This window comes from Neovison vison, chromosome 12, assembly GCF_020171115.1.
Source record: "Neovison vison isolate M4711 chromosome 12, ASM_NN_V1, whole genome shotgun sequence".
Taxonomy (NCBI): Eukaryota; Metazoa; Chordata; class Mammalia; order Carnivora; family Mustelidae; genus Neogale; species Neogale vison.
In genome coordinates this window covers 50,519,241-50,532,970 of record NC_058102.1, presented here as the reverse complement: position 1 = coordinate 50,532,970, position 13,730 = coordinate 50,519,241, and the positions used below count along the sequence as shown (strand labels likewise).

The 13,730-nt window shown below is 41.4% G+C and overlaps 1 protein-coding gene across 4 annotated transcripts in view; it reads right to left on the bottom strand.

Annotated features, from left to right (window-relative positions):
- Window positions 1–13,730, bottom strand: part of GRIP1 (glutamate receptor interacting protein 1) — a 182,394-nt gene that overhangs the window by 80,120 nt on the left and 88,544 nt on the right. Inside the window, exons 3-5 of one of the 4 annotated variants that reach the window (XM_044226312.1) lie at window positions 13,041–13,210; window positions 6,650–6,805; window positions 5,791–5,940 (exon numbers count right to left, since the gene is read on the bottom strand). In XM_044226312.1, coding sequence (XP_044082247.1) covers window positions 5,791–5,940; window positions 6,650–6,805; window positions 13,041–13,210 — 476 coding nt within the window. Of the gene's footprint in view, window positions 1–5,790; window positions 5,944–6,649; window positions 6,806–13,040; window positions 13,211–13,730 lie in introns of all 4 variants that reach the window. The other 3 variants (XM_044226316.1, XM_044226314.1, XM_044226313.1) reach the window with 3 other exon arrangements.

The following is a 13,730-nucleotide window of genomic DNA, read 5'->3' as shown; positions in this document are numbered from 1 at the left end:
CTGTTTCCTGTAGAACATCATCTTCAATGCTGTCAGAGCTCACGAGACCCTTCCTAAGTTCATGCTCTTCTGCCTATCCAGTCTTGTGCTCCTTGATGCTCCCTCCATGTGCCATGTCCTGCAGCCCTGTTTTCATGCCTCTGTCCCTTTAGACCTTCCCCTGGGTTTTCAATGTCCCCTTCCCTGCCTTATCCAGGTACTCATTTTTCACATATCCACACTTCAAATGCACAGTCCTAGTTCAGTATTTATCAGGTTTTTATTTGCCTGACTTTCTCTCCACTTGACCCTGAGTTCTCTAAAGATTGGGACAGAGCTCTCTTTCTTTTTGAAATCCCAATGTCTGGAACATTCAAAGAACACTAAATAAACAAAGAACAAACTGGGTCTTGTGACATCATCCACATTTTCCTTTTGGGAATCAATAGTTCAGTTTGGAGTCATCAGGTTCTGCTGACTTATGGAACTAGAAGTTGTTCCTCGGACCCCAATTATTTCTACTATATGGTTCATTCCAACATTGTAGCCGACATGGCAGAGGATGGTGAGATGGATCATTTGTCTGGGCAGAGGAAGGAAAATCGCCTTCTTCTTAAAAAGCACCATCATTGTCCTCACAACAGAATTCGTACTGTTGAGATTAAAGTAGCCTGCAAGTAGGGGGTAAAGTCAGCTTCCAACTCTGAGCTTTTTACAGGTGGTGGCCTAGATCATTCCCAGATCTGACCCAGGGACTACTTCATATTAATTCACACTTGATCTCAGCCAAAAGGCCGAGAAGCGATATCCCTTATTAATTCAGATCACATTTTCTAGTGTGCCTTTGTTGATGTCAACTGTACTTTGATTGTCCTTCATATCATGCATTTATTGTTGGTGGCAGACAACGACTAGAGGTACTCAGGAACGATCTGGAGAGTTGGGTTTCTTCCCGGTCTGTTGCCATTGCAGGCAGGAACACAATAGTAGAATGTCACCTCTCTGGCAGATTACTTTTATTCTGTCTTCCAGGTGATGATTTTCAGACTTCATTAGGAATACTTTACTCCTGTTAATTTTCCTATAGGTTCACATTAATATGTATTTTTTTTCCATTTGAGTTCTTGGTTTTGTATAGATTTTTGGATTACTTAATTGGAGTTAAAAGGTTTGAACCCTTAAGTCAGCTGATTGGCATTTCCACTAAAACAGAATTAAGAAAAAATGGGTCAATCATAATAGGAAGGATTAGGCTGGATACAATAAAGACCTTCTCAAAGGACAGACTTGCTATATTTTTGGAATGGTTAGAGAAGACAATTGAGAAACTGAAATCTCTGGAAGGTTTTGAAAATAGAAATAAGTGCTCACTGTGGGCATCGTTAAGTTTGTAAGCTTTATCAGGAGGAAATTCGAGGCAATATAAATTATTAGGACCTTTAATTTAGGATTAAAAATATGTTAAGCGTTGGTTCTATAATTATATAGATTTATAATTTATCTAATAAATATAGGATTATATTAAATAATCTAGGTTTTTATAATTAACTCTGAAAGTCCTTTGATATATTGAAATCTGTTCTCTGAAACAATAAAATTTCATTTGAAATTGTACATACTGATTACTCACAGATATTAAAGTCTTGCAAATTATTACCAGATATGAAAAAGATAAATTGTACATTTAAAGATGATGAGCCAGAAGAAAAAAAAACAACCTATACTACTTGGAGAAAAGAATGAGCTTGATTACCCTGCTTCATTAATGCGGCCAACCAGCAAGAGAAAAAGGTGATTTATTATGAATTATAACCCTGTAGTTTACACATTTGTATGATGGATTCTCCCCCAGTAGCAGATACTCCGGGAAGGTACTGGCTCTGGCCTGAAGGGTGCCCATTGCTACTCACAGGTGAAGAAGGGAATGGCTAAGTTGCTGCTGTAATGTACATGCATCTTGCTCACTAGTGTGCGGCAAGGTTGTGTTCAGGCTTCGCATCTGCTCTGTCCTGTTCCTGTTCACACCTGGAGGGTTCCGTTCACAGATAAGACAAGAACTGTCTTGTCTCACCTAGTGTAAGTAGGAGGAAAATGGACCATCAGTTGTCAGCTTCTAAAGTTTTAAAAATCTGCCGAATGTTTTCTTCACTTAGAAGTCTGTGAGGTTGACTCTCCGATACGAAAAGCATTTAAAAGGTATCCAGAGCAATGGGCCGCAAAGATTTATTAATATACTGTGTTTCTCACTATTCGATCCCGTACCTCATGCCCTCTAGCTCACTGAAGTGTTCCCCATCGGAGTCAGCCTGCTGTGTGTCCAGCACATGTGATCCGGTTCTGGTGTCCAGCAGCTCCTTTGTCCAAATGAGGGTGGGCTTGGCAGTGTGCGGGGGTGAGGGTGGGGAGGGCGCAGCTCAGGAGCCACCTCCTGGAGGGCTCCCTGCACGCTCCCGTCTACAAGCTTACCATTAGCTGCCTTGGCCTTCCGGCCTTTCCTCAGGGGTCGGTGGCAGGGACAGAAGTTGTTCGGCTTCTTCATTCTCTTCCTTTCAGCTCTCTTCAGTGTTGGCCACCCTGCTAGTTAGTAAATGGTGATGGCACAAGAGGCAAAGACTGTTCTGGGGACGTGGTCTAGCTTCCACACTTGGCTGCAGGTCAGGCGGACTGCAAACAGACAGAGTCTACACTGGCTCTGTGTGCAGGAGCGGGAAGCAGGGGGAAAGAACCAGGTCCGCCGCTCGGTCATGCTGCCATCACGGAGGGGATGATAGGGTTCTAGAAAAGGCCCTGACCTCCAAGCAGCCCAGACAGGGGGCCAAAGGTCAGTAAGATTCCAAAAGAGGTGACAAGAGGGCTCCCTCTGTGACACGGCCCTGCGACGCTCCCAGGGTTTTGTGACACTTCACCCAGCCCAGTCCTGGGAGACTCCTCATTCTTCCTGTGAAGCAAACACAGCACTTTCTTCTTTTAATTCTTGTCACATGTTGCTACAGACGTCCTGTATTGTCCCCCTTTGGTCAATGAGACAGAATGTTTTAATATTTAGGGGAGAAGAATTTAATTCTTCTTGGCATGCCCTTCTCTACTAGAAACATATGTGGGGATTTTTTTCTGGTTTGCAAGCTCTGGCCTCACCTCATCACCAATACAGCGTAGAAGCTTTTTATCATATTTGTTGTGACTCTGCCATGATTCACCGTCCATACAAATGGACTGGTTGCCATAGAAACGTAAGTATTAGAAAAGGGGAATCAAACGGCATAGAATAAAGACATAAATAAAGTGGTGGAAGTAAACCATGGTATAGTGAGAGAGTAATCAAACTTTTATTATCCGTTCTTTGGGAAAACCTCTACCTCTAATATGACCATAACCAAGAAGCAAGGAGAGACAGGGAGAGGGAGAGAAAGAGGGAGAGAGAGAGAGAGAGAGAGAGAAAGAGGGAGGGAGGGAGAAGAGAAACTAAAAAAAACAAAACAAAACAGAAAAACAAACAAAAACCAACAATGACAAAAAATCCCCAAATCCAAAAAAACTTCATTCTTTTTTTTCTGACTTCGGAGTACTATCATTATTTTTATAGGCCTCTTTGGAGTAAGAATAAAAGCGTTGGATGTTATTGTTTGATTGCAATACAAAATGTCTGATCTCTTGAGACACATTCAGAAACATTCTGGTAGGCATATGGTCAAAGAGCTTGGTGGCTAATGTGTACCACAAACCCAAGTCGCTTGAGCTTTCCATTTCTGTTTCTCCTATGCTGGAGCATCACTTTCTGGTTCCAAACAGAATTTCTGAGTTGGTTTTGAGTGTCAGTGACAGCCTGGCCTCGGCTTTGTTTCCTACTACAGAATTCAAGCAATGTAAATGTCACCGTGAGATAGCCAAACATGTTATTACTCACTTGTAGCCACTAATGTTTTTAATTAATGCAGCGAGTCTTACCTAACACAAATAAATATTTAGCCAGTGAAGCAGAAGTACAAACAGTAATGAATTTGCTTTAATTGCTCTTCCCTGCTGAGGGCTGTGAGCCTGTTGCTGTCAGTGAGGGACGCCGCCCATGGAAGCATTATATCTAAAAAAATTTCATATACAGAAATCCACCACCAACCCTGAAAGTTTATATAGAAGACTCAAAACCTATGTGGTAAGCTAAAGTAACCACTGTGAAAAATGCTTAAATTTGAGAACACTGCCAATAGATTTTTGCACATGACAATTTAGATACAAGGAATAATAACTAACACAAATTATTCAAATGGCTAACAAATGGGTAAGTTAAATAATGTTAACTATTTACCAGGTGTTCTAGTGTCTATCTATCTATCTGTAATTATAGTACTTATTTCATTGGATAATTGTGAAAATTATATATATAATACACATGTGTATAATATGTATATCCATATATGTATATATAGTTAGCATATAATTTTATTACAATATGAATAATATATATTTAATCATATATTATATATATATATATATATATATTCACATCATAGCCTGGAGTGTATTTCTTGTCCCGTATGTCCCTTTTAGGTGGGAAGAATATATATATATATATATATTCTCTCATATAATCTTCACAATTACCCAATGAAGTAAGCACTACAATTACTCCACAGTTCGTAGCTCCAGAAGCCAAGGCATAGAGAGTTCAGGTGACTTGCTGAAGGTCCTAGAGGAATGATGCCGGGAGGAGAACACGGGCCTCTGTCCTCATCACCAGTTCACTCTACTGCCCTCAACTAGTTTCTTCCAAGAGGGAATAGTTTACTTTGGTTTCAGCTAAGAAACATATGAGACTCTAGAAGCTGTTTATTCTCATTTTAACCAAACTCAATCTTCCTTCTAGTTTCCTAATTTCAAATTTTCTGTCATGTACCTATACTAAAGATGACAAAGCCCCTTATTCTTGAAGGGATATGCAAGTCCAAATCACGAATATACCACAGTGGTGACCCTATCTTTTGCAATGGTTTTCTTTGTAAGGAAACTGCCAGCTTCCTACAGCAGGAAGAGATGGTTTCCTGGTGTGGGTGATGGCGTCTCCCACACTGATGGTGGCCTGGTGGGTCCACTTGTGAAGATGAATCTCTGGAAAACAATAGGTCCAGACATCCCTTCTCATAAGAACATTCTCTCTTCACTTCCAGCCTTGAAGTACCTGGGTTTCATTCTGTTTAGGTAATGTAAGGGTGTTCCTTATATTATTTCTATGGTAAGCACAGGGAGAGAGCCCATCTTCTTGGAGCTTTTCTATAGGAATCATAATTGCAGTCCCCAAAAAGGACAGATAGGACAAGACACACTCACACCTCTCTGGACTATGATTAGATCTGGCTGGAAAGATAAGTGAGTAAATTTATAATCTTATGAAACAAATGCACGGGATTCTTCTATTTATCAGAAGGGGGACATAGTTTTCAAAAAATTGCTTTAGCGTGAATAAGAAATTAAAAACAAATGTTTCATGTCCAAAGCTACCTAAAATGGAAGGAGTGTCCAAGGGAAAAAAAAAAACCACCTCTTTGGTTATTTTCTCAATTCAAAAGAGGAAGAAAAAAAAATTGCAGAGACGAAGTTGTAGGCGGAGGCAGTATGAACTAATTCAGTCTGAAATTGTATTCCACACAGTTGCTATCATAGAGATAATAGATATCATTTCCCCGATCTCTGGCAGAGAGCTGTGAGCTCCTTAGCAACCACGTGATCATTTAGGCACTGTAAACCACGCTGGCCACTGACACCAAGCCGCCCACACGCTTTCTCCAGGCCAGAGACAACAGTTACCATTTCACTTACGTGAGCTTTTGAAGTCTTTCTTTTTCAGTCTCCTCCTCATCATGGTTCCACGAGGGCTAGTAGAGTAGAGGCTTCGAGGTAAAGTCCCCATGTTCAGGGAACTCAGGCTGTATGCACTCATGGAGGTAGGAGAGAAGGAGGACACCAAAGCTGCTGTAAGAGAGTAGACACTTGGCACAGAGCGTTCTCAGGGGGTTGGGAGCCTGCTACCCTTGCCAAACAGCAACAATCCACAAAGACAGAGGATGCACAGCAATGGCTAGGAAGGACCCCAACCAGACAGAGAGCAGGTCTTGGAGGGCTGGGAGACAGCCCCTCAGAATCTCCGAGTTCCCAGAGGCTACAACCACTTGACCCTCAGGAGTACAATGAAACAGAGACACTCTATCAACGCTGCTTTAGACACACACAAATAAGCATTAAAACAAGATTCCCAATAAATGACAACTCCATGTATCAGGTACATCGTCTCATTTTCATAGATACATTCTGACATGAATTTCCCAAATACACAAGGAAACCCTGGGAACATTGTAGTCTCCATAATCTTTGGAACTGTTATCTCCTGACCACATATTAAAGCCTTCTGAACAGTGACATCCTTCCCTAATGACAAATGCTTTCTGAAGGAAAAAAAAAAAAAAGACTCAGATGTCAGAAATGGTTAAGTCCTTACTAAAAAAATAAATAAATAAATTTTAAAAAAGCTACTACAAAAACTTGCTACTACAAAAAAAAAGAAAAAAAAAAAGCACAGAACACCCATCACCCATGAAGCCAGATATGGTATGAATTAGATGAGGAAGAGGAAGAATATCATTTCAATAAAAGAGCCGGAGGAGAAAGTCTGGAACATTACGAGGGCTGTTGGAAGGAGGCGCTTTCGGGCCCGTCAGGGCTGGCACTCTGCAATGGTCAGGGTGTGTCGTATGAGGGTGATGGTAGGTGTGAAGGCTGCAGTGGTTGCCGGCCCAGGAATCCCACGCAAGTTGCCTGTCGCTCCTCTGAATTTTCACTGCCCACATGAAGTGATGATGAGAAATAAGAAAAACAAACAAAGAACCACAAAAAAAAAAAAAGAAAGAAAAAGTAACTGAATTGTACAAATAAAAAGTGTAACCAAAAAAATAAAATCTGCTTACAAAAAAAGAAAAAAAAATGTACTGCCTTTGCCCTTTCTCAGTGGTCAGCAAAACAGATGATTAACATCAGGGATGGAAGCCTTTCATCTTCCCAAGAATAATGCATGTCTTTCCCCAGCCCATTTTTTTCTCCCATTAAAATGACTATTGAATCAATTTCTAATCTCCCCCTATGCTTTGCAGCAGAGATTAAAAACATTTTTTTTTTAACACTTGAAAGTCAACCCCATAAAGATCTATGGCACATGACTAGTAATTAAAGATTTGCACATCTTGGACAGTTAGTAGCGCTTGTTTTGACAAAAAGAAAAGAAGGAACAGTAAATCACATTGGCTCCTGATTTGAGTGGTTTACCAGCCACACATCACAATTTCCTGTTACAACATTATAATTACACTCCAATCCATCACTTGGACTTGATTTTTCTTAAAACAACAACAACAACAACAAACAACCCCTCCAAAACCCATTCTCAATCATCAATATCAGAATCTTATTTGTATCCTCATATGGAGAAAATAAGTCTCAATATACTTTAAAGTTTTTTGTATTTTCGAAAAAATTTGTTTACATTTGAAAGAAATAATTCTCAAAAGAGTTCACATGTTCTTCTATTTTAAGATGCCATAACTTTTTAAAAATTAACATATAATGTATCATTTGTTTCAGGGGTATGTGTCTGTGATCAATGCCATAATGTTTTAATAAAGCTTATTTCAAAACTTTCCTGTCTCCTTTATTGAAAAAGAAAATGTATTTGTGTTTCTATTCTAATTTTGACATTATTTAGATTTTATTTTCTACCCAGCATTCTGAAGGAGGGGCAAGGTTATGTTTGTTACTAGGTCTGATATGAGATTTTTTTTCATTGAACAATCTTAAAGAGTTAAAAATAACACATGAACTCGTAACTCCTTTCAGTGTCATGATTCTAAAGTAAAGTAAAAGACGCCTAACGTGTGAATTATTTAACAACATTTATTCATGTAGAGGGTCAAATACAAGTATTTGAACGTGGCTCATTCCGATAATGGCTGAAGTTGTGCCACCTGTGATAATCAGCACCACTGGCCACCTGAAAGCCTTTCTGGAAGAGACCGCTCGTGGAACCAAAGCACCAGCGGGGAAGGGCACTGCGGGCTGCAACCCACCCGGCTTTCAGTCCTGGCTGCAGCCCAGCCTCTCTATAGGACCCTGGCCCAGTCTCCCTAAGCCTCAGTTTTCTCACGTGTCCAGGGGAGATCGAGAAGGCATCTCCCCTGCAGGACGATTGCGGTAGTTATGCACATGGTGCTTCGCAAGGTGCTGGTACACACAAGGAAAACAAATGAGCTCTTGCTCCATAGACCCCACCCGGCTTTCAGTCCTGGCTGCAGCCCAGCCTCTCTATAGGACCCTGGCCCAGTCTCCCTAAGCCTCAGTTTTCTCACGTGTCCAGGGGAGATCGAGAAGGCATCTCCCCTGCAGGACGATTGCGGTAGTTATGCACATGGTGCTTCGCAAGGTGCTGGTACACACAAGGAAAACAAATGAGCTCTTGCTCCATAGACTGAGTCTGCCTCTTTGCCATCCACTTGGCTACACATAAAGTCTCTCTTAAAGGAAGAAGATGTTATCTCTCACTTAACAAATTTCACTCACTGGACACTCAGGTTTAGAGACTATCTCAGGAATCTGCAGAGCACTTGCACAGGCACCGTATTTTTATAGCTCTGTGTCCCCCTGGCCATTTCCTTCTTTCCCACTCCTGCTTCTAGTTTGGGTTCCAGCTCCCTGTCCATATCCTAGCTTCAAGCCATTATCTCCCTGACCCTTGCAACACTGGCAGACTTGGTTCCCTGATGTATCTACTACATATGTCTCTCCCAGTATCTGGAAGACAGGGTAATTTTTTTTTTTTTTTTTTATTTATTTGAGAGAGAGACACAGTGAGAGAGCATGAGAGGGGAGGACAGAGGGAGAGGCAGACCCCCCATGGAGCTGGGAGCCTGATGTGGGACTCAATCCCAACACTCCAGGATCATGACCTGAGCAGAAGGCAGTTGCTTAACCAACTGAGCCACCCAGGCGCCCCAAGACAGGGTAATCTTTTAAACAAGTCCCTCCCATTTAAGCTGCTTCAGTGGGTTATAATTACAAGGAGAACTGAATGTGACCCATACTTATCTCTCTAGCTTTCTCCCTATCACTCTCCCCACTGTGTTGGTCTTACAGCTATTCTTAGAACAAGCCAGGGTGCTTCCTGCCACAGGGCATTTGCCTGTGCTCTTCTTTCTTCTCCCATTGCCTGCAGAGTTGGCTCCCTCTTATCAAGCAGGTCTCTGCTAAGGGGCTACCTCGCTGCCCTACCCCACGCTGTCCCATTACTACTCTCTAGTCTTAACAGAACTTATCACAGCCTGAAATGGCTTTATTTATTTAACATATTTTAAATGTTTGTGTCTCTATACTAAAATTCTATGAGAATTTACTTGGCTTGTCTGGCTCACTAGACGTATTGTAGCAGCTAGAACAGTGGCTGGTCCATAATGACGGATGAATGAATGAATGCGTAAGTGAGTAAGGAGGAGCCAGAGTATATCCGTCCACACTGCAGCAGCATTTTCCTTGTGATAAAGAGTGTGGCAGGGGAAGTTCATAATGGATTCTCTTTGCCCATCCTCATTCTATTTTGGAGAGTGCAAGAAGACCTCTTAGAAAGATGCAATCATGGCTGTGTCTGGCTAATCCACAGCAACAGCCACTCTAATGAACTTCTTACCCAGTACCGTCTGTGTTTCAAATGAAGGCAGAGCATAGAGAATGGACTTTAGAATCCTATACTCACTTTCTGATCCAGTTCTTTAAGGAGGACTTTGAAAATCACTGGGCATTTTTTTGTAACTGTAGTACCCAATTAACAAATCCATAAGAAAGATATTATTGACCACTATTAGGTGCCCAGCCCTGTGCCAATTGTTACAAACAGATTAAGTGTAGGTTAGTAACCTGTATCTTGACTTTGAGCTTTTCCTGATGACTATAGCTTCCCATATATGAAATATTAAGGGGCAAAAATGATGTAAGAGAAGGCATGAGATTGTATGCCATGCATAATGAATCCAAAAGGTGTTCAACAAAAATGTGGGTTATGGAGACCAGCTATTGCCTCTTTTGAACATACACTCCAAATCTGTTCTGTTTTATGGAGGTGTACTTGATGCTCGCTTGCTTGTTGGGCAACCATTTCAGGAATTTCAAGATAATATGTTACATTTTGTAAAAACCATTTCTTTACCTTCTTCCATTTAATGGTCCCCATAATAACAGCCAACTCTCACTGAGCACTTGCTAAATACCAGGCATTGTGCTAAATACTTTTTCATGGATTGTCTCAGATAATTCTCACAATACACTTAGGAGGCAGGCACTGCTGTTATTATTATGCCCATCTTATAGATAAAGAAACTGAGGAATAGAAGAGTGGGAGAGCTTGCTTACGGTCCCAAGGAGTAGAGGCAGAATAAAGTCTGCAAGTCTGATTTAAGAGTCCCTGCCTGGAACCACCACACACGGCCTCTTCCTGTGGGTGTTCCTGGATTTGATATAGACACATGTGTAGCGAGTTAAAAAATAAAATGCTCTTTACATCTCCCATGATGGCATCATTCTTGGAGTCTTACGAGGTATCTGACATGGAGGGGACTTTCGTCTGCTCCCCTCTCTCGCTGTACCCTCCTGCCCTGTCCAGAATATCTAACAGGCAACAGTGGCTTTCGTGGTTGCTGCTGGAGCTCACAGATGGAAGGTTCTCCGGGCACTGAATGTACTGAACCGTGTCACTCTGCTCCCATGTTCTCTTCCAAAGTCTTGCGAACCTCAATCACGATTATGTCTCCCAAAGACGCTCAGTGGGACCAATTTCTAACCTTACTAGAAACTCAACAATAACTCCATCTTGGCATTTTTAGCGCTATTTATCAGCAAAAGGCACAGTTACTCCATTCTTAGCTGATGGGCCCATTTCTTTATTTCTCTGAAAAAACTGTGGCAGTGAAGGCTTTGTTGGGAAGCAAAATTTGGGAACTGTACCTTCATCCACTTTGGGATGAGAGACATGCTGTTCAGGCATCAGAATTCCTGAAAAAAACACAAGCTGAACTTTCTTGTGGACAAAGGATCAAACTATATAAAACTACTCTCCCACATTAAAGACCCTCAGAAGTTTGAGAATATATAAAAATACATAAAATTCTTTAGGTATTTCCCCCCTTCTTAACTGTGATTAAATTATGTTTTGAAGCCAATACTTTTGTCCTCTTGGAAATGCAAGTCTGATTTTAATGTAAAATGCAGGGAGATGCCTGTAGGCTAGATAAGAAAGATGGTACTGTCAGCCAAAGTAGATGATAAGGTCGGAAGTGGAAGCTAGAATTACTTCAACTACCAGCCCCCATCCTCCACCCCTCCAAAAAAATCACAATGACATCAGGTTTTCCATAGTGAAAAAAAATTTTTTTTTGTTCTTGGTCTCCACGTCTCTTAGTATATAAATGCACCCTCTCAAACTGTCTTGGCAGGTAAAAATTTTTAATATTTCATGCGTTGGAAACTAGTTGGACTACTTAGGATTTGTACACAGGGCCAATAAAAAGGGGGAAACGGGGCTGCTAAAGATAATGACATTTTGCAAGGGTCTGCTCCCTAGTCTGATTCTCTCGACAGCGGAATTTACCAAAATGAATCTCACGCAGAGAAAGCATGACACTGTGTGTGTTCATGGACCCTCCGCGGTCCAGATCCGGTGACGACTTTGGGCTAATTTAGAAGAAACTTAGTTTTAGAAATCTCTTCCCTCTGCCAGTGTTCCCTGTGGGGTCTCCTGAGCAGAAAAGGGGCACATTCCCATGAACCCCTTACCGTTTCTAGTCAAAGGAGGCAGAGTTTCCTTCCCTAACCTGCCTCTACCACATCACTTCTCTGCTCCATTGTGTCAAATTAAAATCTGATAAAGGTAATGCTTTTCTAGAGATTTTCATTAGCTCCAGGGCTGTCTAAGCTCCATTTAATTAAAAAAGGTTGCATCCAGCTGACTCATTCAGTATGAAAATGATCTGGTCTGTCTTTTTTTTCTTTTTTCATCCCCCAAAGTGCAGTGGGTTTCAGAAGGTGGGAGACACATATCCTCACAAGCAAAATTTCAGTTCCAGGGAAAGTTCTTCTCTTTCTCTAAAAATACCAAAAAAAAAAAAAAAAAAAAAAAGAAAGCTCTTCTCCAGTCGGGTCCCCTGACAGCACTCCTGAAGCTTCAAGGAATCGATTTCAAGGAATAAAAAAGGAGGCCGCTTGGTGTAAGGAAAAGGAGAAGGAGTTGGAACAAGGACTCCACTAGAGAGACTTTCTTCATGTGATTTGGCGTTCTAAGTTCTTTACCTTGTACCCGGTTTTGTTTAAAGATGCCTAAGGGGTGGGTATATAAACACTGAGCACACATTTCTGTGTCTGTACAGTACAGATGTGGGTCCCCTCAGCTGGCAGCTGTTACTGGATAAATGGAGTCAAATATTCTGATACTCCCAGGAATGGTCCTTGGTCACAGAGGTAGTTTTCCATCCCAAAAAGCTACTCTGGCAAAGAGACAATATATAGAGAAACCTTTCTCATGACTGTTTTTTGTTTCTTTTCCTCTCCAAATATTTGAAGGGTGTGCCATTAATACCCACTTCATAATTATTTTTTAAAAAGTAAGAGTTTTACAATTTGCCTTTGTTGTCCTTCACGTAGAATGGAAATTCAATATGCCTAACAGGAAGTCCAATTATTTCCCTTCTCTCCACATTCAATTCGCAACAAAGGCTTAAAAAAAAAAAAAAGTACAAGCCTGAAAATTCTGTTTCAAACCCTGTTTCTTTCCTCAGTTCTGAGGTTTCAAATAAATTACGTTTGGCTCAGGGATTGGGTTGGGGGGGAAGGATCTGGAAGATGCAGAAAAGCCAACAAAGATAATCTGCAGCTTTGAAAGAAATAAAGCCAGGAGTAGACTCCCTGTCTCTCGCCTCGAACTCTGCTGGAGAGGCAATAACTACAAGGGGGAAGATAAAGAGAATTATCTAGACGGGTCCTCTCACCGTGGTCGGGTCCCTTCAGGGCCAGGCGGGTCTGATGATGGGGAAGAATCTCAAGCTTGACCTGGTCCGTGGTGTTTGCCAGGAACTGAGTGGCTTCCGCTAATGTACAGTACTCCATGCTCGTCCCGTCGATAGACAGGATGTGGTCTCCCACGTGCAGGGCACCACATCTACGGAAAGGGAAAGGACACGTACTCAGTAGAAGTGCCTTCCGCTTTGGAATATGACTTTCACGTCCTTCACAGTTAACGTTTCACACAGTTTCAATTGACTTAAGAAAGGAAAAGTTTGAGTGTTATAGGAAACACCATCTGTCAAATGTTAAGTACCTCGCGTGTGAATAGGAATGTAGAAAATAACAGAAAAACTCAAGGAAACGTTTTTCTCTCGTGCTTCTTAAAAAAGAAGAGATTATTTCGGGGTGGCGGTGCCCAAAGTTGAAGGGAAGTGAGTGGGAGGGAAGAGAATAACAGGACAATTTTTCCCCTTGGCTTTATTTTTTTTCCTGTGATTTTTTTTTTCCCTTGTTAGTTTTTATATCTGTAAATAAGAGCTGGTAAATATTCAGAATGTCAAGATGTGACTCATAATTGGAAGGGGATCACTTACAACTATTTTATGTGTGAATGGGAATAACTGGGGGGTGGGGAGAGTGTCAGCTAATGCTTTCTCAGAACCTCTCACAGGAGC